Source organism: Cricetulus griseus, chromosome 6 (assembly GCF_003668045.3).
Source record: "Cricetulus griseus strain 17A/GY chromosome 6, alternate assembly CriGri-PICRH-1.0, whole genome shotgun sequence".
Taxonomy (NCBI): domain Eukaryota; kingdom Metazoa; phylum Chordata; class Mammalia; order Rodentia; family Cricetidae; genus Cricetulus; species Cricetulus griseus.
In genome coordinates, this window is record NC_048599.1 from 57,321,089 (window position 1) to 57,345,916 (window position 24,828).

At 45.1% G+C, this 24,828-nt stretch overlaps 1 protein-coding gene across 1 annotated transcript; it reads left to right on the forward strand.

The window, feature by feature from the left end:
* Window positions 1-3,561: 3,561 nt before the first annotated feature.
* Tgm7 (transglutaminase 7) lies at window positions 3,562-23,444 on the forward strand. Its single transcript, XM_035446699.1, has 13 exons — window positions 3,562-3,571; window positions 9,641-9,823; window positions 10,540-10,785; window positions 11,959-12,077; window positions 14,603-14,731; window positions 14,816-14,993; window positions 17,146-17,284; window positions 17,698-17,801; window positions 18,224-18,466; window positions 19,946-20,272; window positions 20,528-20,688; window positions 22,907-23,040; window positions 23,285-23,444. The coding sequence occupies exons 1-13, from the start codon at window positions 3,562-3,564 to the stop codon at window positions 23,442-23,444; spliced, it is 2,133 nt and encodes a 710-aa protein (XP_035302590.1).
* The last annotated feature ends 1,384 nt before the right edge of the window (window positions 23,445-24,828 follow it).

Sequence of the window (24,828 nt, forward strand, 5' to 3'; positions counted from 1 at the left end):
GAATTATTTACTTTTGTGTGTATGTATTTTGCAGGCACCCATATGTAAACGAACCATGTGCATGCAGTGCCCAAAGAGGCCAGAAGAGGGTTTCAGATCAGCTTAGAATTACAGAGAACTGTGGGCCACAATGTGGGTGCTGGAAACAATCCTAGCAAGATGAGCCAGAGCTCTTAACCACTGAGCCATCTCTCCAGCCCCATGGCATGTGTTGTCTTAGGGGGAAAATGTATAGAGCAAACTGCATATGACATGATCTGTTAAAGAACAAGATTTGAGGGGTTGTGGTTGTGGCTCCACGGTAGAACACTTGCCTAGCAGGCATAAGGGTTCAATCTTTAGCACTGAGAATAGAAAACAGGAATTTTACTGCCATGAGTATTGAGCATAATTTAATTAGTTGATCCCAGCTTAATTAAAAAGTAGTTCTCCCATGTAACTGACTGTCTAGAGTGCCAGGTAGAGAAGACAGTAAGACACTAGTGTGGGTTGGTGACACCTTCCCCATCTAAAGGTTTGCAAAAGCTTGATTTCTTTTGTCATCTGCAGCTATAGAACTCTGAGGTCTAAACAGAGAAAGAAAGATAGTGCTGACTTTGCAGTCTGCAGCTCTTTTCCTATTGAAACACAGGCTGTATGGAGTGAGTGTTGATCACTGTGGCATCACCTATGAAGGGTTCAAAAGTGTTCCCAGCTGCTAGCGCTTTCCTGACCTTGATTATACTACACCTCTGGCCAGGAAGACCTTTCTCATTCTATGTCTCCTTTTTAAAATTCTCCCAATCCCTCTTTCAGAGGTACACTGCAGACAGCAGCACCTTTCAGGAGCTCCTCCCAGCACTCCAGCACATCTCCCATCTGTATCTGGCTGAATCCAAGGTTGTAGAACCTGTGGGCACTCCAGTAGTGGAAACTATGACACTCGGTCTTTTAATGGGGCCTTAATTAAGGATTGACCAAATGGAAATTGTCCAACTAATCCAGATAATTTAGACATAGAGAAACCTCTTTTCCCCTCTGTCTCAGTCCATTTGTTGTTGTTGTTTCAAAAAACTGAATTTGACAACTGAGAAATTTAGAAAGCCTGGAGATTTATTCAGCTTTCATTTCCAGGTTGGGTGATGCAGGGTTGAAGTTGTGTCTAGTGAGGGTCTTCCTGCTTGTGAGCATTGTACAGAGTCCCAAGGTGCTGCAGAACCTCAAATGTTGAAAGAGACACATCCAAAAGGCAGAGACCCACTCAGAGATAACCCATGAGTGCATCTGTCCATTTATGCTTTAGTGGATTAATGTATTCATGAAGGCAGAGCCTTCATGCCCACATCCCCAAAGTTGACCTCTGGCCTTCCACATACATGCACACACACTATGTGCACACACCAGCATGTACATACAAACACACATTCAAAAAATATCTTTACTATGAATTGAGGATTTTATTACAAAATTATGTATAAGAAGTTTGTCTTCCCCAAAATATGTATGTTTCGACTAGAAAATATTCTTTGTTTTGTTTTGTTGAGACAGGGTTTCTCTGCATAGCATTGATTGTCCTGGAACTCACTCTGTAGACCAGGCTGGCCTTGAACTTACAGAGATCCACCTGCCTCTGCCACCCAAGTGCTGGGATTAAGACATGGGCCACCACCACCTGGTTGACAATATTCTTAAAGTTGGTAGCAGTGGCACATCCCTGTAACCTCAAGACTTGGAGATTGAGACACAGGAAGTGTGAGTTTGAGGCTACCTTGGGCTACATAACGAGTTTCAGAAACCATCCATGCCCCTTCTCTGGTGGTGAGGTGGGGAGAAAAATGTATTCTATTTTCAAAAGATTTTATTTATTTATTATGTATACAACATTCTGCTTCCATGTATATCTACACACCAGAAGGGGGCACCAGATCTCATTACGGATGGTTGTGAGCCACCATGTGGTTGCTGGGAATTGAACTCAGGACCTCTGGAAGAGCAGTTGGTGCTCTTAACCTCTGAGCCATCTCCCCAGCCCAAAAAATATATTCTTGATACCAGTAACTAACTATTCTTTTGAGTCAAAGTAGAGCAATTTTGACAAAATAAAGCCTATAGGATGCTCAAAAAATACTTGGCAGTGAGTGATTTTAACAAGTCTGATTGGGGACTATTTTCTCAATACACTTCACATATTAAAACAGGCAGGGAACGTGCCAGAAAGCCGTGATTACAAGAGGTGTAGGACTTTTCAATGAGTCATACAAATTAACCTCTTACACACCTTTGACAATAGTGAATAAATGTGTGAAATCTTTGTTTTCTCACAATGCTTATTATTTGACCAATTTAAATACCTCCCCTGGGGTGTTTAATGGAGAGTTTGAGTTTTAAAAAGCTGCTAGTCTGGTACGCTCACGCATACATGCACACCTACCTGCACTTCTTGCCATGGCCTTCTTACCTATTTCTTACTTTCTCTTAAATTATTTTTTCCTTCTTCTTTTTCTCATTTATTCACTCATTTGGTGTGTGAACATCTGAATGGAGACCTGTGGGTGACATTGGAGGAGGTCAGAGGACAACTTGTGAGAGCTGATTCTCTTCACACCATGTGGGTCTTGAGATCTAACTCAGGTTCCAAGGCTTGGTCGCACATGCTTTTTCCTGCTAAGCTTTCTTGATGACCCCTTATCTATTTTTAAGTTTTCTTACATTTATTTATTTGGTGTGCATGGGGGATACAGGATGCCCTATAGGAGTTAGTTCTATCCTTTTGCTATGTGGGTCCTGGGGATTAAACTCAGCTCTTACCTACTGAGCCATCTCATTGACCTAGTGTTTCTTATTAAAGTATCTTAGGTACTGACTGTAGATTTAGTTTTTTACTCAGCCAAGTATAAAAAAGAAGCTCATAATTATTCTTAGTCTTTTTCTTATATTCCATCTTTTAAAAATGGGCATTATCTGTGTAAAATGGCATCATTTTTATATTCTACCCCTATTAGTTAACAACTTGTCAGAGACATTTCTCCCTGTCACTGGAAATGTCACTAGTTTCACTTTATCTACTGGACAATTCACTGTTCCACTATGCCTTGTTTTTCTTCAGTATACAAAGTTCAGCATGAGTCCTAGTGGGATGCACCATCCCATTCTGGGACTATGTCTGTTGTATTACTTGAGCCATGATGTTTTCCAGTCATTCCTGTCTCAACACTGACACTGTTGGGTGATGCCAGTCCAGAGGATTTAGAATGAATGAGATCCAGAGTCCTGGACGTGACAGAAGAGCTCGTGGACAGACTGGAGCCTTGCCTTCCATGTCACTGGGGCACTTCACAGATTAACAGAATGCCACAGAAACAAACCCTCAGCAAGCATTTTAGAGGCTTAAGGCAAGGCTTCTTCCCTTAAGCTAGAAGGCACCTGGAACAACGGGAAATTTCAGGAAAAGGGGTGGGAGGAGGAGGAAGTGGCAGCCCCACCCGACTCCATGATGGCAGGACGACTCTAGCACTCCGGGGAGGCATCGGGACCAGAATCCTAATGCTGGCCACTTGATGGGCCTTGACTGACCTGAGGGAGATGGATCCTGGTGAGTAGTGGCAGTTATCTTTAACTTTTATGAGGTGTAAAGTCAAGAGAGGGAGTAAGCCTGGGAGGGGAGGAGTGCAGAGAAGGTTCACTGTGGTGTAATCTGCCTCCTGTTTCTCCACCTTCATTTGGATCTTGGAGCACATATCATACAGTCATCCATTTTCTTCCCTGAAGCTGTAGACCATCTTGCCTTTAAAATCTGAAGCTGGAATGGCCTTAGGAAGTCCAAGTAGGACATATGAGCACAGCTTATTTAATAAACAGGTTAATTGGTTACTGTCTCTTACTGGTGGGCATTTATCTCTTAGTATTCACGCTTCAAATCATGCTGCAATGGATGCCCCTGTCGGTAGAACTTTGTAGAGATGTACAGAAGTATTCTTTGTGCAAAATTTCTAAAAGAATAAATGTTTTGAGAAGGGGCAATGGGCATCAGCTGACTCTAGGTCTGCATGAGTATATAAGCCCACTCTCACTATACGAGGCACTGAGTTTCCATACGCTGTGAACATTGTTATTTCAAGCATTTTCAATAGACCAAAGATAGGCCTCATTATTGCCTTAGCTTGCATTTTATGATTATGACTAATATTTATAGCTACTTTTATACATGAGCCAAAAGACTTAATGATTTAAGTTCCTGTGCAGCCAACCCAGGAACTACTTTCTGCTCAATAGCAGCTATTAAAACTACTGGGCTTGGGATGCAAACAATTAATTAGTCACATAGACACCATTAAACAAAAACATTTCAAGGAAGCTGTATAGTTGTCAGTAAGTGATTAATTGAAAAAACGGTGGTTCTGAGCCTAAGAAATTGCAGATTGTGGAAGGAGATCAGGTGGATCCTGGGGCTGGTTCTGTTCCAACCTACTAAGAGACCTGAGGGCTTCTGTACTTTTTGTGTTTTGTTGTTGTTTGTATTTGTCTTATTGGTCATTTGAGACAGGGTCTTAGGTAGCCCAGGCTGGCCTCAAACTTACAGTGTATCTGAGGATGACCTAAAACTCCTGATCTTACTGCCTATACCTCTAAAGTTCTATGATTACAGGTTCATACCACCATACCCTAGTGGTGCTGGAAATTGAACCTAGGGCTCTCTGCACATTAAGGCAGGTGCTCTATCATCTGAGCCACATCTGATGTCCCAGCTTCTGAATTCTTTGGTACCTTTGAATGATGCAGTGGAAATAAAGCTGTGGTTTTTCATTGTTGTTTGCCCCCCTCTTGGGTCCTATAGAGAAGCCTGGACCGGAGAATGGCTCTCCAGTTCTTTTAGTAGAGAAGTTCCTCTTATGTCTGTCTATTTCTTTATTCCAAAAAGCACAAAAAATGTAGATGGCTGTCTGGAATCATTTCTCTAGGACCACCTGCCAGATGAAGAAGAAGGTGCATGAGTCAAACTAAATTTAAATGGCAATAAGTAGGTGAAGTCATTTCCCCTTACTAATTATTTTTCTCCTTATCTGTCACATGGGTTTGATAATAGTTCATGGGATAGTTGTAGGGATAAAAGACGGTGATGTACAGAAAGCCTGGGGCTTTTTAACACTCACCAAATATCAGCTACAGAGCTACAGACACAAATATTGTGGCAGGTCCCATGTTCTAAAGCGAAGTGCTTTGGAAGGATTTCAGGAAGGTGGATGCTGAATTTTTCTTGGAAACTGGTGTTGTGGAGACACAGAGGGCTTAAGGGAGGGTTGGGGCTGTCTAGACTTGGGCATGGTCCATTTGGAAGACAGCGTGAGAGAGTTAGAGTTACTTTAAGAGCACCTGGGAGATAAGATGGGAATATGTTGGATCCACACTTTGGAGGAGTTTGGATTTTAAGCTTTTTAGTTATGAGAAATTTTTATTTTCTCACACTTAAATGCCTACAGAACAGAATGGTAATCTCACTACATAGGAATCATTTCACAAACTTTTGCACAGAATGTAATCTTTCTCATTTTTTTTAAACTGAAGAAATGAAAAGGAATGAATTATGTATCAAAGTCCTCAAATAATAATAATGATGATGGTATAATAAGTGGGGGGAAGGGAGAACGCTAGCACAAATGCAGCATAAGGCAGAAAGGAGACACTGAATTCGGCTGGAATTTGATGGCAGAGGCCAATTCTCTTGCTGGTTGTACTACATGTAACTCACCTTTGTTGTCTCTACGTGAGGCGTCCCGGGCCTTGGTGATGGATTCCTTTGCTGGCCCTGATCTTCACCTGCACCTGCAGAGGACTTAGAAAGAAGCTCTGCAAATCACATTATTACAACACATATTTATTAGCTGCTTCGTGCCCATAGAGGCTGGTCCCTGGTACGCATGGGTGGTCCCTCTCAGACTCTTACCATCACCTGTATTTAAGTTCCTACTAGTCTTTGATTTAGAACATTGCAACAGAAGTGTCACTGCCATCTCCGCCCATGGTGTTCTCCCCCTCTAGTCTGAGTTAAACACCACAGCTAAATTAATTTCAAAGTACAGCTTTGATGAGCCGCTCCTGTTCAAAAACCCGTCTTTAATCAAAGTAACACTACCCCAGTATAGAAAAGAAATGTCTGTTCAAAACAAAGACTTGATAAACTGGAAAACTTGATGAAACCTCTCCTATAATTTTCAGTACCTTTTATTTTACTTTTGGCATCTAGGGAATAATTTCTCCTTATTCTTTGATCGTGTGTGTGTGTGTGTGTGTGTGTGTGTGTGTGTGTGTGTGTGTGTGTGTGTTACACACACGTTGCACTCATGTCTGTACATGAACAGGCAAAGTCTAGACTGTGACATTGGGTGTTTTTGTTGATCAGTCTCCACCTCATACATTAAGGCAGGGTCTCTCACTGAACTCAGAACTTGCTGATTCAGCTAGACTGGCTAGCCAGCTTGTTCCAAAGGTACTGTCTCTAAAAGGTCTGTATCTGTACGATTTCTATACTTCCATTGTTGTATATGAGGCAATCTATTTCCATATGCCTTCAACAAATAGGGTATTGGTATTTATTTTTTAATATTTTAATAGATCAAATCTCATTGTTTTTGTATTTAATTGTGACCTCAGTAAGGTTCTAGTCTTTTTAATTTTTGTTTTTGTCTTGCTTTGTTTTTTTTTTTTTGAGACCAAGTTTCTCTGTGTAGCCCCAGATGTTCTGGAACTTGCTCTGGCATCAAACTCACAGAGATCCGCCTGCCTCTGCCTCCCAAGTGCTGGTATTAAAGGCGTGTGCCACCACTGCACCTGGTCTTAAATTTTATGGCCACTTTTGTAAGTTTTGAACTCCTGTGGCCCCCTTGACTGTCCTGATGCCCTATTGCTTGAAGTTTTGCACATGTGCACCTGTCCATTTAGTGAACATTGTTTAGCACCTGCTTATTGGGGAAGGCAGGATATGGTGAGGATTAGGGATAGACTCTAGAACCAGCCTGCTTGGGTTTGAATCCCAGTTCCAATCAGACCCCTCCTTCATATCAGGAACAATATTAACACAGCATTACAGAGTACTCATGAAAAATGAATGATTTGGGACATGGATAACGGACTGGCTTGTAGTAGGAATTCTCTGAACACCATGCTTTTCTAAAGCACTTGGTTCTGGACATGGGGAATCCAGGTTCAAGATGACCAAGGTCTCTGCTTTTGTGGAGCTGGTTGCTATTCAATGCTCTGCAGAAAACAGAGGTGTTGTGAAAGCAAAGAATCATGGGGTGGGACATCTTCCATGGCAAAGAAATCCCCATGCATGATGGTGATACCCTCAGAACCAAGACCCAAGTGGAGGGATGGGATGGAGCCCTACCTGAGAGCAAGGCTATCTCAGGTTTTGGTTTCTCAGAGGATTCCTCCTAGGCAGACAGCTGTTTTAACGTCTCCTCCCACCCTTTTTTTTAAAGGCTGTTAATATACCCGGATATAATTTCATCCTTTTATACCCTTGTCATTGTGTTAATCAAGTAAGCGCCAGGAGTCTTGTGTCTGAGGCTCACCTCTCTCTTACTCACACCATTACCTCCAGTGGGACCACATCCAAGTCAGGCCTTGTGGGTGCTGACGTGTTTTTCTAATTGATTCTACTGGATTTCCTGCATTGTTGAGCTTCTTCCTGCTTCCCTCAGCTTCCCTTTCTGGCTTCATTGGAAGCCTTTCCTTTTATTCTAAGTCATGTCTCCTTGACACGAAAAGCCCTTGGGTGAGCCAACACATCATTACATTAAGTGGAATAAAAAGAAAGCCTAAGTGTCTGGTGGTGACTGTATCTCTTCAGGCACGCAGCCTTGGGCTTGAGAGAAGGCAACATCCCTCCCTCTTCTTTGCTTTCTAAAGTGAAGGAAGAAGCCTGGAGAAAGGGAGCCAGCTGTGCTCCAGCAGTGAACAGCAGCCAGGAAAGCCTGCCTCAGGTCTCTTCTCTCCTGTGCTGCACACATGATGGCTCCTAGTGCCCTTCACTCCTCTTCAGGGTATAGGAGCTTTCAATGTGGACGGGCCTCTGGAAGGCATGTTTAGGGTGGAGTGCTTTCCCGGGAAACTCAGTGGGCTTGGTATGGACATTTCAGGCCCCCGGGAAAATATGAGATGTGGTCAGTTTCCAACAGGATCTAAGCCAGCTGCTTTCAAACTTTTCACCATGATCCATAATTCATACTATGACTCATTTACACATAAAATTGTCCTTGCTTTTCCAGCGTTCCATGTTTTGTGATATTGTCTATCCTGTTTCTCTCATTGGTTACCTTTTAAAATTATATTATACTTATGTGTGTCACTTTAATATTAAGCACACATGTCAGGGTCAGAGGATAGCTTTTAGGGAGTCAGTTCTCTCCCTCCAGCATGTAGGTCCCTGGGATCTTACCTGGATGGGCAGCAGTCTCTTGAGCCTTTTTACCTTCCTTACAGCTGGTCCACCCTTCTCCTAAAACTAAAGTCCCAATGACAAATAGAGGAAGGATTCAGACAAAGTTCACCCTAGGGACCAATGAATTTATTGGGCTTCCTTACAGAGCACAGGGGAGGGATGCTTGCAGGGTGCAGGTGCTCCTCCTTGAACAGGCTGCACCTGGAAATGCCTTTACTGAGCAGGGCCTTCCCCTTGGGGACATAGATGGAGCCCTGCCACAAGTCTCCTTCATTTATATGCTGTAAGCTTTCCAGGAGGCCACATGCAAGTAAGGTAGAGTTGCATACAATAGGTGCCAGGTATGGATCTCATGACATCCTCACTTTTCCACAGCGGGTGTAAACAGTCGATAAAGCCCAGCTGGGATAATTCTTTTGTTAGCAGGAAGGGATGGCTTGGAGGGTAGTCACTCACAACCCACTAATAGGTTGGACTTGTTAGAGAAAGACCTGGTGAGTGAATTTTTGTTGATAATAAATGCAATATGAACATTGTCAGCAAAGCAAGTTCAGAGTGAGCTGCATGATTGCTACTACTTCAAGTAACTAAGAATTACCAGGGACTTTCTCTGTGTGTGGCCTAATACTGAGGTTCTCATGTATGCCTCCTTCCTGAAGGCCCATGTAAACGTTATGAAAAAGGAACATGATCATCTCCCCACTTTTTAGATGAACACACTAATGTCTAGGACTATTAGGTGCCTTGTTCAAGGTCTTCCAAGCAACTTGACAAGGTAATGATGACCTAGGGCCCAATCACTCTAGAAGCTTTATGCTAGCGGAATCTTACAACCATACACTAGGTGTATGCCCAGAATACCTTCTGCGTAGACTTGAAACAAAACTGAGAACCAGAAATAAGCTCAAATAATCCTGCTACCTGAAATCAGGGACTTGCCTTATAGCTGTTGTCCAGCCTTCAGACAGCTTGACTTCATTCATACAAAATCCCAATGGAATTTGTTTTGCCCTCTGGGACACCACCAGTCCTCCAGCTCTGATGCCTCGAGGATTGATAGCCCTCTCCATCCCTGACTAGGATCTGCTGCATTGCCCTTTGAGGTTGTAGTGAAATCAGGAGGCACGGGGGAGGGGAGTGGACAGCAAGGCTAACGTCAGTCAGGTGAATCCAAATGATTCCAAGTCTCAATCGGGCGGTGACCTGTTCTCCCTCCCCAAGTGGCAGCCTTGGAGCTCAGGTCCGTGGAACTGCAGATCCCCAGGAACAACGAGGACCACCACACTCAGGAGATGGGCTTGACGAAGCTCATCCTGCGCCGTGGCCAGAAGTTCAGCCTAACGTTGACCTTCAATCGACCCTTCCAGCCCCAGAAGGACCACCTCACCTTTGTAGCTGAGACAGGTGAGCTCGCTCTGCCCTTAGGTTCCTCGGGTTCCTCTGGTTCCCCCAAAACAGAAAGTTAGGAAAGTTCACCTGGGGGAAGGGCTCTTGCCCCCTGTCTCTGAGCTGTACTCCCCTCTTCTGGGACCCCTGCATGATCCTTGAGGGGTCATGCAATAGAGTACTGTTGGTTCTATTAAGGAAATATTTGGCCAGGTCATCAAACTGATGTTTTAGTCACAACGGCCAACCTACAAGTACACAGGCACAGTTGTAAAACTCGCCAGACATGAACTCCTATTAATTCTCATGGAAGACTTTAAGGTGGTACCATTAGGCTCTCGTTTTTTTACAGGCTGGAAATGGAAAGAAAAAAATCAGAGGCCCAAAGAGCTTAACAGTTAGTAAAAACCTTGAAACAAAAGGCTTTAGCAAATGTTGGGAGATGGTGAGGATTCTGCCGGCCACAGGGAGTCAATCATATACCACATTTATTTTATTACTTTTAAGTGTGTGTGTGCACACATACTGAGAGGCTAGAAACGTGCATCAGAACATCCCCTGGAGATGAAGTTACAGGTAATTTTGAGTCACCTTTTATGAGTTCTGGGATCCAAACTCCAGTCCTCTCTCTGTAAGAGCAGTATAAATGTTTAACCACTGAGCCATCATGCCTTCAGCTCCATCACATAAGAATTTTGAGCCCTCCTCTGGGATCTTCTTTCTCTCTTACTCAGGACCAGAGCCCACAGAGCTTCTGGGGACCCGAGCCACTTTCGTGCTCATTCAGACCCGGCCTGGGAATGTCTGGAGTGCTTCCGACTTCGTTATTGACAGCAACTCTCTCCAAGTCTCGATTTTCATACCGGCCAGTGCAGTCATTGGCCATTACACACTGAAGACAGAGATTTCTGGGGACCAGGGTCCTAGTGTGACTTACCCACTGGGGAATTTCATCTTACTTTTTAACCCATGGAGTTCAGGTAGGACTTGCTCCCAGATTGTAGTGTTAATTTGATCCATTGGTTCTTTTACATTCTTCTGGCAAAGCCTGGCAGATAATCATTGCATATCTGTGCAACATATTACCTTGTGCTGAAGCGGAAAAAAAATTAACTCTGTGTGTGTGTGTGTGTGTGTGTGTGTTCACCTACATGTGTGAAGGTCATCTTGTGGGACTTGGTTCTTTCCTTCCAGCATATGGATCCCAGGGATCAACCTCAGATTACCAGGCTTAGGCATAAGTGCCCTTACTTTCCCAATCCTCTCACCAGCCTTAAACATATTTAATTTTTTTTCTTTTCGTGAGATGGGTCTTGCTGTGTTGTCTAGGCTGGTCTTGAATTCATGGTCCTCTGTCTCAGCCTTTTGAGTGTTTTGATTATAGGCATGAACCACCATATCCAGCTGCAAAATTCACAGTTTTGTTGAGATGGGCTCTGATTATGTAGCCCTACTGGCCTGGAACTCACTATGTGGACCAAGTTGGTTTCAAACTCACAGAGCTCCACCTGCCTCTGCTTCCAGAATGCTGGGATGAAGTGTACTACACCACAGCTGGACCCACAAAGAATTCTTGAAATGATTTATTTATTTTTATGTGGCTTGTTGTTTTGCCCACATATGTGTCTGTATCAGATCCCCTGGAATAGGAGTTACTGATGTGAGATGTCATGTGGGTGCCGGGAATTGAACCCAGGTCCTCTGGAAGAGCAGCCAGTACTCTTAACCACTGAGCCACCTCTCCAGCCCCTAATAACATGATGAAAATATCCATACTGTGACGTTAAGTGAGATAACTTAGCAAGTGAATTCAGTTTGACTCTAACTAATTATTCATATGCATACAGCAAGAAGACTGTGTTACAGTGGGTATTTCTGAGTAGTGGGAATGAGTGATTTTTTCCCCAAAACTCTAAAATAATCTGATAATTTTCACAATCTGTAATTTTTATAGCATAGATTTTGTTGCTGGCCTCTGGAGAAGCACATGTCTAGCTTTCCCGAGGGCCCAGTCTTAATTTCTGTTGCCCTCAGTCATCCCTTGACTGTTCTTCCTGTTTCCAGAATGACGTTTCTTTTCTGCTGTTTTTTAATTTCGTGCTTTTGTTTGCCTTGTGATTTTCTTTATCTCTCTGATACTCTTTACTGCTCAGAGGACGATGTCTACCTGCCAAGTGAAACACTGCTGCAGGAGTATATCATGAGCGATTACGGCTTTGTTTACAAGGGTCAAGAAAATTCCATCACCTCCAGGCCTTGGAACTATGGGCAGGTAACACTGCCCCCTGGAGGTGGGTCTGGGATGGACTTGTCGAGAGCTGTGTGAAGTGCTGGCCAGTTTCCCATCCAATGAGAGGGGCAAGTAAAGAAAATACTGCTTTCTTTTCAAGGTTTTTATGCTGCATTAAGAAAAGAAAAGAACCGGGCGTTGGTGGTGCACGCCCTTAATCCCAGTACTTGGAAGGCAGAGGCAGACGGATCTCTGTGTGTTTGAAGCCAGTCTGGTCTACAGAGTGGTATAGACTCCAAAGCTACACAGAGAAACCCTGTCTCGGGAGAGAGAGAGAGAGAGAGAGAGAGAGAGAGAGAGAGAGAGAGAGAGAGGAGGGAGGGAGGGAGGGAGGGAGGGAGGGAGGAGGGAGGGAGGGAGGGAGGGAGGGAGGGAGGGAGGGAGGGAGGGAAAAAGAAAGAATAGAGCATTACCAACAACTGGAATAAACTTCTATTCTAGTTACCAACCCCACTAGGAACCGATTTGCCACAAGCCTCTCATTCTTCTATAATTTGAAAGCAACAGCCCATGGGCCAATGTCTCCTATCACTTTATTTGAAAAAATTTTTGTGTGTATAAGAACATTTTGCCTGTGTGTATGTCTGTGCACCGTGTGTGTGACTAGTACCCAAGGAGGCCAGAAGAGGGTGATAATTCCCTGTGACTACATTTGCAGATGATTCTGAGTCACCATGTAGGTGCTGGGAATCAAACTCAGGTTCTCTTGAAGAGCAGGTAGTGTTCCTAACAGTGGGCCCATCCCTCTCCTAGTGCTTTCATTTTTAAAAATTAAATTAATTAACTTCATTTATTCATGTGTTCGCATACATATTGGTGCACGCATGCTAAGCACATACGGAAGCCAGAAGACAAGGCTCCAGGAAGTCATTTCCCTCCATCCACCATGTGGGCCCTGGGATTGGATTCTGTCATTCGGTTTTGTGGGAGGCACTTTCTCCCACTGAGCCATCATGCCTCTACCCATTCCACCCTGGTGTGGGGTTTTTGTTTATGATTTTAAAGGCAGGTTCTCACTGACTTGATTTCCCAGGTTAGCCTTAAATGCCCTATGTAACTCAGACTAAACTTGAAGTCCTCTGTGCTGCAACACTACTGCTTTTGTATGACTCACCATGAAAGATAATTTTCATGCTTTAAAACTGTTGGGAGGGGGCTGGAGAGATGGCTCAATGGTTAAGAGCACTAACTGCTCCTCCAGAGGTCCTAAGTTCAATTCCCAGCAACCACATGGTGGCTCACAACCACCTTGAATGAGATCTGGTGCCCTCTGCTGGCATGTAGGCAGAAGACTGTATACATAATTAAAAATCTTAAAAAAAAAAAAAAACTGTTAGGAATTTTAAAGGAATACTATTTTGAACTTTAGACAGTCCATGAAGTTTAGACTTCAGTATCCTTAAATAGCATCTCCCTGGACTCAGGAATGTTCCTTCACATAGCTGGTGTTTAAGGCTTTTATGCTTAATGACAGAAGCGAGTTGAGACAGAGTCTATGGGCTGCCAGGGTGCCTGAGATACTTGCTACCGGCCCTTTACAGGAAGGCATAACCAGCCTTTCTCTAGGCGCTTCCATTCCCCTTCTCAGCCCCTCAGGACTTTTGGGGAGGAAATTACAGATGGTGTATCATTTGATCCAGTAACATGTCACAATATAGTCACAGAGAATAATGATTCTTAGAAAGAATCATTATAAAAACTCATGATCACAACTGAAAAAGAGCTGATTGGCAGCTCTTTAATAACATCAAATATCCAGTTGCGGTGCAGCATGGTGGTGGTGGGGGGCCAGGACTTTGGCTGCGGATGGCTTTTCCACTCTCAGCCACCAATCGTGACAAGGGGTGGGAGACGATGGGAACTTTGCTGAGGAAGATCACACTCTCCCATCCCCCAACGGCTGCAACTTGTGAAGTGTATTGAAACTGAGATGGAAAGTGGCACATTTGACAGCCAAAGGGTCGATAATTTGTCACTGATATATGTTGTAAGCGTATCTTAGGAGCCTACCCTGGCTTTTCCAATGCATGCAACATTGCCCCTGACTCCAGTACTCTCCTCCATCTTCTCCCTCTTCTGAAATGCTGATCTCGTACGTAAAGATGAGATCATGCAAATACTCATCCATGTGGTCTTCCTGTTTCCACAAGTCCTGCAGATAGATGATGTAGGCCCTTGGGACCTACCATGCTAAAACACCTCAGGGAAATGTCTCCACGCTCCTCTTCCTGATTGTCCCATCATTTTAAATCTGGGGTTTCAAAAACCTTCTCTCCCATTCTCTCAAATCTTTGCATTTTCTGTCAAGAGCCACACAGCTTGGTTTTTTAAGTTCTAATTCTAATGCATTTCCAACTTGTTTTATTTATATCCAACATAGGATCTTGTCATATGGCTAAGTCCCGATGCCCTCTCTTCACAAACACATCACCCAAGTTAACGCCCAAGTTTCTAGACTCTACACATTTTTGCTTTTCTCTGATTTCTCCCTTCAAATGCCTTGTAAGTTTGAAGAGGACATCGTTGATATCTGCTTTGAGATCCTGAACAAGAGCCTCTATTTTCTAAGGAACCCATCCAGAGACCATTCTCAGAGGAGTGACGTGGTGTACGTATGCAGGGTGGTGAGTGCCATGGTAAGAGCAAAAGCTTGCTGCTGCCTGAGGACACCCTGAGCATCTCCAGAATGTTGTGGAAACCCACCTGTCTGCTCTTTGCAGATCAACAGCAATGACGACAGTGGTGTGCTTCAGGGAAACTGGGGAGAGGACTACTCCGAGGGCATCAGCCCTCTAGAATGGAATGGCAGTGTGGCCATCTTGCGGCAGTGGTCAGCCAGGGGTGGGCAGCCTGTGAAATATGGACAGTGCTGGGTCTTTGCATCTGTTATGTGCACAGGTGAGTGAAGTCTTACCCACTGACTCTTTCTGTTTTCCCCCTCATGTCAGGCCATGATAATACCTACCCTCAGAATCCACTGCAGCTCATGAAGGGCCCAGAGCTTGCAATGGCCCATTGCTAGGAGCAGTGTGCAATGAGTTCTTAACCTGCACACTATTCAGTCTCCAGGAGATGAGCTTTGCAATCATTCCATAGTCTCTTTGATGAAGAACATTAATAGTGGGCTCTTGAGCTGGGCACAGTGTGGCATGCCTCTAATCCTAGCATTTGAGAGGTGGAGGCAGTTGGATCTGGAGTTTCCTTGGCTACATAGGGAGTTAGACTAACATGCACTAGATGAGATCTTCTTGTCTTAAGAGACAGACAGACAGAGAGAAAAGTGGCCATTTGGATAGAGTGACTTGTGGTCCCTACAAAAGGCAGAACACTTCTTCCCACCTGTGCAGTGGCCCAAAGGTGGAGGCAGGAGGACTAAGTAGACACTCTGGGATAGCCTGAACTCACACATAGACTTTCCCGAGAGACTTGACTTACAATTAGAGCTTTGCTACCTTGCTAACTACCCTTGAGAGAATGGACATTTGACTCAATTGAGTGCATACTCAACTGTTTACAATTCAGTATCAAATTCTTGGCCCACGCATCTGGGATGCTGAAGAGCCTAGTGTATTGAGGTGTTACCTGTCTCCCCCATGCAAAGCACACCTGCCTGGTCACATTGTGCTAGGTGTTTGCTGAAGTAATAGGTGGATTCCATTGGAGAAGGGGGTGGGACATGGGATGAGAACAGGCTTCTGTTTTTGACTCTTTGAGGGAAATCATAGTCTTATATTCAGGGGCCTCAGGTGCAGAGATTTATATTTGAGTGCACATAAAGTGACCTCATCAGCTTACTTATGAGGTGGGACTGTGCCTATTCTGGCCTCCTGTAGTCCTGTTCTACCTTGGCCTGGAGTCTCCAGTGGTAGCCAGGTGGGCATTATGGAGATCACCTTGAACCTTCTGATCCTAGGATGAACAGAAAAAGGACTAGATCCATGGCTTGGCCCCCTCTCCAAGCCTTTCCATCTTCACACTTTACAGGGTGTCGGGGCTGTTGAGTGGAGAGAACTGTGACTGCTAAGCTGCCTTTGGCCACCTGCAGCCCAGGTCTTAGTCCCAATGCCCTCTACAGATGTGTAGAAAGCCCAGGTGCAGTGCTGGATCAGACAGTTAACTACCCACACAGGGCCCTGCTGGAGGCTCTTCAGGGCATCGAGACAGGACTCTTATTCCTTTTACTTCTAAAAACACTGTGACCTTCCCAGCAGCCTCTGTGTAGACTCTGCCTGCCTTCCGAGAAGGAATGGGTGGGAGAGACTTCTTCTGAACTCATTGATAGAGGTGAGGACCTAGTCCCAAACATGCCTGATCTTGATTACACCTGGTTGTAGGCAGTTAGTTTGTGTATGTGTGTAAGCATAAGATAATGCCTGCTTTGAGTGAATGTGCCTGTGAAATCTTAGCTTTACCATGCTGAGGATCCACAAGAGGGAGCTGCTGGCTTTTCAAAGACAGTAAGTCACCCACTGTCTCTACAATGGAATAGCCTTTCTCTTATTTGTTTCTTTAGTTATTGATATATGTTGCAGTGCTGAAGAATGAACTCAGAACCTTGTACATTCTGGGCAAGCACTCTACCACTGAGCTACATCCCCGGCCCTCTAATTTTCTTCTTTCTCTCAACTTGTATCTTTAAGTAGAATGGCAGAATCAGAATTCTAGAACTGAAAGCCATCTACTATAACTCTTCACTTTCTTACTCACAAGACTAGCCCAGAGAAGTTAAGCCAGTTATCTCAGGTCCCACAGTTCTCTTTTGAAACTGGCCACCCATTTTCACTCCTTTTGTATTCTCATCTTTTAACTGGGAGAGCTGCTGGGAAAAAGACATGAGCCAGAAACAACAGGTTTATTATTGTTTTAAGTGGCTCACAAATGATGTCTTCCACTTTGTGAATGGGTACCACTGATGGGAGGTAGGCAGAAGCTTCTCCGGGTGCCATCCTTTGGGAATAAGGATTTGCTGCATGTTTGAAGGTCAGAAACTATGCATGAAAAAGGAATAATTCTTCTTGAAATGATCTCAGTCATCTCTCCTTCTCTGTAGTAATGAGATGCTTAGGTGTTCCAACACGAGTCGTTTCCAATTTCCATTCTGCACATAACACAGATGGGAACTTGACCATTGACACCTACTATGACCGAACCGCAGAAATGCTACCAACTCAGAAGCCAGACAAAATCTGGTAAGAGGGTTTTTTGTTTTTTCTTTCTTTCTTTCTTTCTTTCTTTCTTTCTTTCTTTCTTTCTTCTTTTTTTTTTGTCTGTAAAGACTCAGTTGTTCCAGGTAGGGGACAAATTATGATAGCTGAGATTGAATCAGACAAGGTCTCTCTATTGCAGTCCTGGCTGTCCTAGAACTCTCCATGTAGATCAGGCTGGCCTCCAACTCACAGAAATCCTCCTGCCCCTGCCTCCAAAGTGCTGGGATTAAAGGTGTGCAACACCATGGCTGGCTTCTTGATAACTTTCTATATTATAGTTACTTTCTAATACAAACTAGAGGAAAATAGAATTATAAACAAAGGCTCTGCATTTTGTCTGGTACCTGAAAAGCCATCAGGAAATATAAGCCCTGGCTTCTTCTTCTATTCTGCAGGAACTTCCATGTCTGGAACGAGTGCTGGATGATCCGGAAAGACCTTCCACCAGGGTACAATGGCTGGCAGGTTCTGGACCCCACCCCCCAGCAAACCAGCAGTGGTGCGTGGGGATATGTGGCAGGGGCCAGGCTCTCTGGTAGGCCAATGAGCATGAGCACCCACAAAGCCAGAGAGGTGCACAGTCTCCCATTTCACCCCCTTTCCAGGCTTGTAGTATAGACAGTGTTAGATCAAAGTATGACTTTGCCACTGACAATGGGATCACCCGGAGGAAGAACGAGTCTCTTGGTTCTTTCCTGTAAAGTCAGGAAGATGGTGTTGACAACAACCACACCAATGGGGTGACTGTGAGGATTAGACAAATAAGCTCACATCAGTGCACTTGGTAAACTGGAGAAAGCCCAGGTGTGAGGGGCATTATTGCCAGTGCCCGTCATTTCTCATCACCTCCAATGGCAACAACCAGCTGCCTTGGGCCCATATATCTGTATCCACACCCCATAATTCCTGTTTCCTCCACAGGGTTGTTCTGTTGTGGTCCAGCCTCTGTCAGAGCCATCAAGGAAGGGGATGTCCACTTGCCCTATGACACTCCTTTTGTGTTTACGGAGGTGAATGCTGATGAGGTCATTTGGCTTTTTGAGGGTGGCCAGGTCCAAGAAATCCTAGCCCATAATACCAATTACATCGGGAAGGCCATCAGCACCAAGATGGTGGGGTCAGATCAGCGCTTGGACATCACCAGTTCCTACAAGTACCCAGAAGGTGCCTGGGCCTTGGATTTGGGAGGGAGTGGGTGTAAGCATTGGATGGTCCATGTCAAAACAATACCACCTCCCCCTTATGACAAACTCCCAGAGAACTATTTTAGGTCTTGGGTACTTGATCCTGGAATAGATTTAGCAAATAAGAATATAGGATGCTCAATTAAATTTGAATTCCAGATAAGTTAAGACAAATGCATTATTTTAAATAGTCCCATCTTTAATTTTTCTATTACATTTATTTACTGTGTGTATGTGTATATGCATATGCATGTATGTGTGTAGGAACATGTACTATTCTGTGTGTGTGTGTGTGTGTGTGTGTGTGTATGAGAGAGAGAGAGAGAGAGAGAGAGAGAGAGAGAGAGAGAGAGAGGATAATTTATAGGAGTTGGTTTTCTCCTTCCACCACAGGGACATCTTTCTGTTAAAAATAATTCACTCTTCATCTGAAATTCAAATTAATTGGGTGTAATTTTTAGTATGTGATCTAAATAATTCACTGTTTATCTGAAATTCAAATTAACTGGGTATAGCTTTTAGTGTAAATGTGTTTCAAATATTGCATGTAATTCACAATAAAAATTATTTGCTTATCTTAAATTCAAATTTAGTTGGAAGTCCTGAATTTTATCTAGTAACTCTATCAGGGTCACACATCTGTCTCTCTATGTCCATCACAGTAGGGATAGAAGCAAGGGGAAGGGTGAACACTTGGGAGAGAGAGGGCTCTGAGCCTGTGGAAGGCAGTAGACAGCCCTATGGAGAGATTTGGTGGACTCTGGCCACTGGAAAACTAAGCAAGGCTCTGATGTGCTATAGGTGGGTATGAACCTTCTTCCCTTGCCTCTACTTCCTTAACGGTGAAATGAGCTAGTGTGCAGAACACACTGGAAACATAGTAAGTGCTCTAGAGGAGTCCACAGTCTGGAGCAAGTTTGAGTTTTAAGCCCAGATGTTGAATTATTCCTAAGGGAAAGAGATGAAGTTCTATCTAAAAGACTTGAATATATATTTTAGGAGAGATAATGCAGGCAGGGAAGAGAAGCCTCCGGGTTTGATGATGCTGATCATGGTGACAGTCATGATGGTGATGATGGCGGTGGTGGTGGTGATAACGGTGATATGACGGTGATAGTCACGATGGTAGCAGCACTGGTGGCAAAGGACCACACTGAATCTTATACCCAGCAATTACATGACCTAACTTTCCAGCAACTCTGGGCAACCCAGTATCATCCCTGGGTTTCATAAGACACAACCGAACACTGAGAGCCAAAGAGACTGCGCACTGAGCAACACCATCCCCATCTGAGCCACAGTACTGCATGCTGTCTGTGTGGCTATCCACTGTATAGCACATGGTCATGGCTTCTGGCTGGCAGCTGTGAGTTCAGGCATTTGTTTTCCCAAGAAGGTCATTGGTCCTCTCTGCCCTGCCCCACTGATGTCTTTGTTCTGTGTGGATCTGTTCTGCCAGGATCCTCTGAGGAGCGGTCTGTATTCATTAAGGCTTCCCGGAAATTGCTGGAACCAAGAAGGGACTCTTCATCCCTCCTGGATCTCCTAGGGTCTGAGGGCTTTAAGGATAAGCCTGTGCAGCTGCAACTCCGCCTGGCTAGGGCACCCATGTGGGGCCAGGACCTGATGCTCACACTACATGTCCAGAGGGTGCCAGACAGAGCCCATAGTCAGGACCCCATTGGACTGACGGTACGCTTTTGTGCACAGGCCCTGCTGCATGGGGGCAGCACACGGAAACCCTTCTGGAGACATGCGGTACGCTTGAATGTGGACTTTGAGAAGGGTGAGTATGTAGCAGGCTTGAAAAGCCAGTAGACAGTGGAGCTTTAAGTCTTTGAATCAGGCTGGCCTGTTCTAGCCAAATCACAGGGAGACTCTCACAATCCCAGTCTGGGAAGATGGTGTCACTGGACAGTTGGATGCTAGTGCAGTACTTGTGATGTCATCCCGACACATCAGACATCAGTGACCTTTGAGTGCAGTATTCCTTTTCTAACCCATTCCTTGGACTCAAGATGATGTTTTTGCCTATGTTTAGAGCTACAGTGGCCACTCCTGCTGCCCTACAGCAATTATAGGAACAAGCTGACAGATGAAAAGCTGATCCATGTGTCTGGCATCGCTGAGGTTGAAGAGACAGGGCGGTTCATTCTGGTCCTAAAAGATTTCTCTCTGGAGCCTCCCCAGTTATCTATTGAGGTGAGGTCTCTAGACAGAGATGGGGGCCCCCAGGCTCTAAGATGTTCTCCTCATGGGAGGGGGGTACTGTGCCTTGTCACACATGATGACAGTACAGTATAGTACAGTCTCTGGGGGTTTACTCAACCATAATTGACAGGCTGAGAAGTGGAGGGCTCTGGTGCTCTGCATAAAACAAAGGGTGGGAGCGTGAAGGCATCTCCCGAGGTCACATTTTGCAGAGGATGCTGAGGGAGGTGCTGTGTGAGAACAGATGAAGGCATGTTATTGTGAAGGTGTATTAAGTAAGGAGATCCCTTCACAAAGGTGGAGATAAAGAGGCAATGATTTGGGATGTTGAGTGGAGGAGACAGATTTAAGACAGACCATACAGTCAAATTCAAAAGATGGCCACTGATAAGATGTGGGGTGTCACAGGAAATAAAAACAAGAAATGAGCTTCAGACATTGAGAGCCGATGCCAGAGTGGCTTGGCTGCTCTTACAGAAGAAAGGCATTAAGAAAGCTCCACAGAGGAGAGCACATGTCCTCCCCATCTCCTGTCACCTGAGCTGTCCTTCCCCAAAGGCTTCTTCCCCACCTTTCCCTTCCTCCCAGAGACTTTTCCACTGCCTACCCCAAGAGCAGCTCTGTGCCTGGAAGCCTGGTTAACAGCATGCCTGGCACTAGTGAGCTGAACAGTGGTTGGATGGTTCCATATTGGATGCAAGTCAGCAGGCGCATTGGTGGTTTTCACCTGGGCACACTCTCAGGTTTTCAAGCCAGGTGATACTGAATGCCTTCTGTGTGGGCAAACAGTAGGCAGAGCTGCAAGTGTAGACACAAGCTTGGTGCTGAGCCAGGGCCCGCTTATTACCCAGAGCAGAGTCCTGGTTGTAATGGGATCCCAAAACAACATAGCACATGTCAGGAGGCTGTGTATGGTCCCACGGGGACAGAACCTGTGGGTGATTAGTGTCTCTGTGCTGGATTCCAGAATTATTTTCACCCATTTGACTTTGACACCCTCTTTATAGACTTGGTTCTTTTGTTTGAGTTCCAGGTTAGGGAGGGTGTGTTCTTCCTCTTCAATTCACTGGCCGACCTAGAACATGCCCCCAGTTGTGGTCTGTGTGGACAGAGCTCATTTGGGTTCAATACTCATTTACTGATGCCCATCATCCATATGGCACTGTCCTAGGCTCCAGGAGTAAGGACAGGATCCCATTACAGGCTAAGGCCATGCTGCCCTATGACACAGACCTCAAGAGTGAAGCACAGATGGGGGGAAAGGAATATGTCCTGCTGATATCTGAGAAGATACAACAGGATGGGAGAAAGATCCTGGGCTAGGATCCAAGACCCCTTGGTTAGGTCCTGGCTGTCATTAATCCATCACGGGATTTTGGCTTCATCATTCCTCTTCCTTTTTTTTTTTTTTTTTTTTTTTTTGGTGGAATGATATCACCAATGGCACACATGACACTCCTTCCTAGTCCTCTGCATGGGTTAGACACTACTAATCAATTATAGGTGATTGGACTTGTGCTTAGAATCCTACTTAACACGTGGTAGATATTGATAACATTTTGAGACCATTACTTCAATTAAACCCAGTAGGCATCTTCAAATAGATGACAGGAAGGGAAACTCTTATGCCCATTCTTGACAGGTGGCAGCTTGCTAGAGTGTCCTGAACTTCTTTTTTTTTAAAGATTTTATTTATTATGTATACAACATTCTGCTTCCATGTATATCTGCACACCAAAAGAGGGCACCAGATCTCATAATGATGGTTGTGAGCCACCATGTGGTTGCTGGGAATTGAACTCAGGACCTCTGGAAGAGCAGTCGGTGCTCTTAACCTCTGAGCCATTTCTCCAGCCCCTGTCCTGATTTTTTTTTTTTTTTTTCGAGACAGGGTTTCTCTGTGTAGCTTTGGAGCCTATCCTGGCACTTACTCTGGAGACCAGGCTGGCCTGGAACTCACAGAAATCTGCCTGCCTCTGCCTCCCGAGTGCTGGTATTAAAGGCATGCACCACCAACGCCAGCTTCTGTCCTGAACTTCTAAAACAGGTCAACACATGTGTTAGTTTGAGCTAGTCTCAGTTTATAGTTGTCTCCACCACTAGGGGCACCTAAGTTCTAAGGAGCCCTGGTGGTCACAGGAGGAATTTACTGAGTGTGGGTGGCAGTGCTGCCAGAGGCCTAGGGCACCTCTGTTTTCTCCCCACACAGGTGTTTGAAAGGGCTGAGGTGGGCAAGGCCCTGAACATCTACATCACCCTCACCAACACCCTAATGGTGGCTCTGAGTAACTGCACCATGGTTCTGGAGGGAAGTGGCCTCATAAATGGGCAGATAACAAAAGAGTGAGTAACACTTCCATTGGCCTCTTATCAATCTTCCTCTGGTGCTGGTCTCGGAGGAGGTGTGCCTCATGGGACCACGGGATCCTTCTCAGTCTCCAGATGTCACCTTCTGGTCCCCGCTTTCCTAATCCCAGGAAAGCTTGTGGGTTGGTGGTACAAGGGAGTGCTACTCACTACGCAGGTCTCCCAGCCCCATCCAAATAGCCAATCCTCCAGGCTCCAACAGGCTCCTTTTGACTTTCAGCCTTGGGATTCTGATGGCCGGACACATCATCCAAATTCAGTTGGAACTCTACCCCATCAAAGCTGGGCCCCACCAGCTACAAGTTCTCATCAGTAGTAGCGAGGTCAAGGAGATCAAAGGCTACAAGGACATCTTCATTGCTACAGCTCCAGCCTCCTGAGCCGGGTCTTCCCGATTGCCCCCCCAAGTCCCCTACTCAGCCCCCCTTCTTATCCCCACGATAGCCTGCTTTCTACTTCTCAAGTGTTGTGTTTGTTCAACCTCTATAGTGGGGGCAAATGAAACTCTGTAGAACCGCTGTGCATCATGGGAAGAAACAATAAAGATGCATTAGCTCTCTCCCGTGCTAAGAAGCACTTACTGTTCCCTGTTGGCCTGGCTGGCTACCATGTGGCTGGGTGGGCCCTCTCTGCTCTCTCTGTCTTCTCTTTCTTCTGTTGAAGGCTTCGTCCACAAACTAAGCCTGCCAGGATCCTTTCTAATGCCAGGTCTCTCTGCTTACGTGCCCTTAAGTGAGTCCAGAGGCAGAGGTGAGGGGGGAGCCTGAGAAGGTAGCAAATGCAGGGCCAATTACCAGAATCTGCCAGGCAGAATTTCCGTTACCATTCTGAGAGCTCCCAGCACGGTAGGCACTCTGCAAACATGGCCATCTTCCATCCTTTCTTGCTACCCTAATTCTCCACAGCCTCTTCCTTTACATCTTTGTTATTTTTAGGACAGAGGCAGCCAGTGTTTTGCATTCCCCACTGTAGTTATTAAGATCACCTATGCTTATCCTTGATAATGTGGAAAGAACAGAAAAATAGAAATGAAACTAAAGAATCAGCTTCCCCATCTCAGGGGAAGATCTCTGCTAACATTTTACAGTATACCTTTATGGCTTTCTCTAATCCTCTTCTTCCTCTCTCCCTCTCTCCCTCCCTCCCTCCCCATATCTCTCTTCCCTGCCTCTTTACATGCTATTATATCCCTAATAAGCATTTTTTTAAACACCCAGGAATCTGGGTTCTCATTTGGCTCCCCTCACCAACAGCCTCTGCATCCACTTCTTTTGCTTATTTGCTCTCCTTAGTCATTGTCATATTTTTTTTTTAAATCTCAGGCTGGTCCCCAGGCCTTGCCTCCTCAGCCCCGCCCACACCCAGCTGCTTGATGCAAGATTAGGAGCCTGCATATCCTACTCCACCCAGTGTGCCAGCTGTACCTGTCCCCATGGGCATCCTGGAGCATTTCTGTCACTACTTCATGACTGCTGAGTTCTGGGTGTCTCCTACCCTCTGGACAGGGTCAACTGTCCTGACTTGTTTAGAAATGTAATACTCAGCTTCTCTTACAATGTCCTTTGTTTGGTCACTCTTCTCCTGGCTGCATCACTGGAATAGTCAGGCTTCCTTCTTGCTGTGCCTCCAAGGGGTATATGCATGTATCCTAGTCATTTCTGTCTTCCTAGGCTACATCTCAGGTGACTTCCTTCTTCTCACCTAGAAAGTGGCTTTCAAAGTCATACTTAGTGGTGTGTTTTGAAGAGATTTTTGTTTGGTTGT

Bases quoted from the DNA above. Each gene is read 5' to 3' on its own strand.
- Tgm7 (XM_035446699.1), top strand. The intron at 10,786-11,958 runs GTAGGACTTGCT...TTTACTGCTCAG, and splicing joins TTTTAACCCATGGAGTTCAG to AGGACGATGTCTACCTGCCA. The intron at 17,285-17,697 runs GTAAGAGGGTTT...TCTATTCTGCAG, and splicing joins CAGAAGCCAGACAAAATCTG to GAACTTCCATGTCTGGAACG.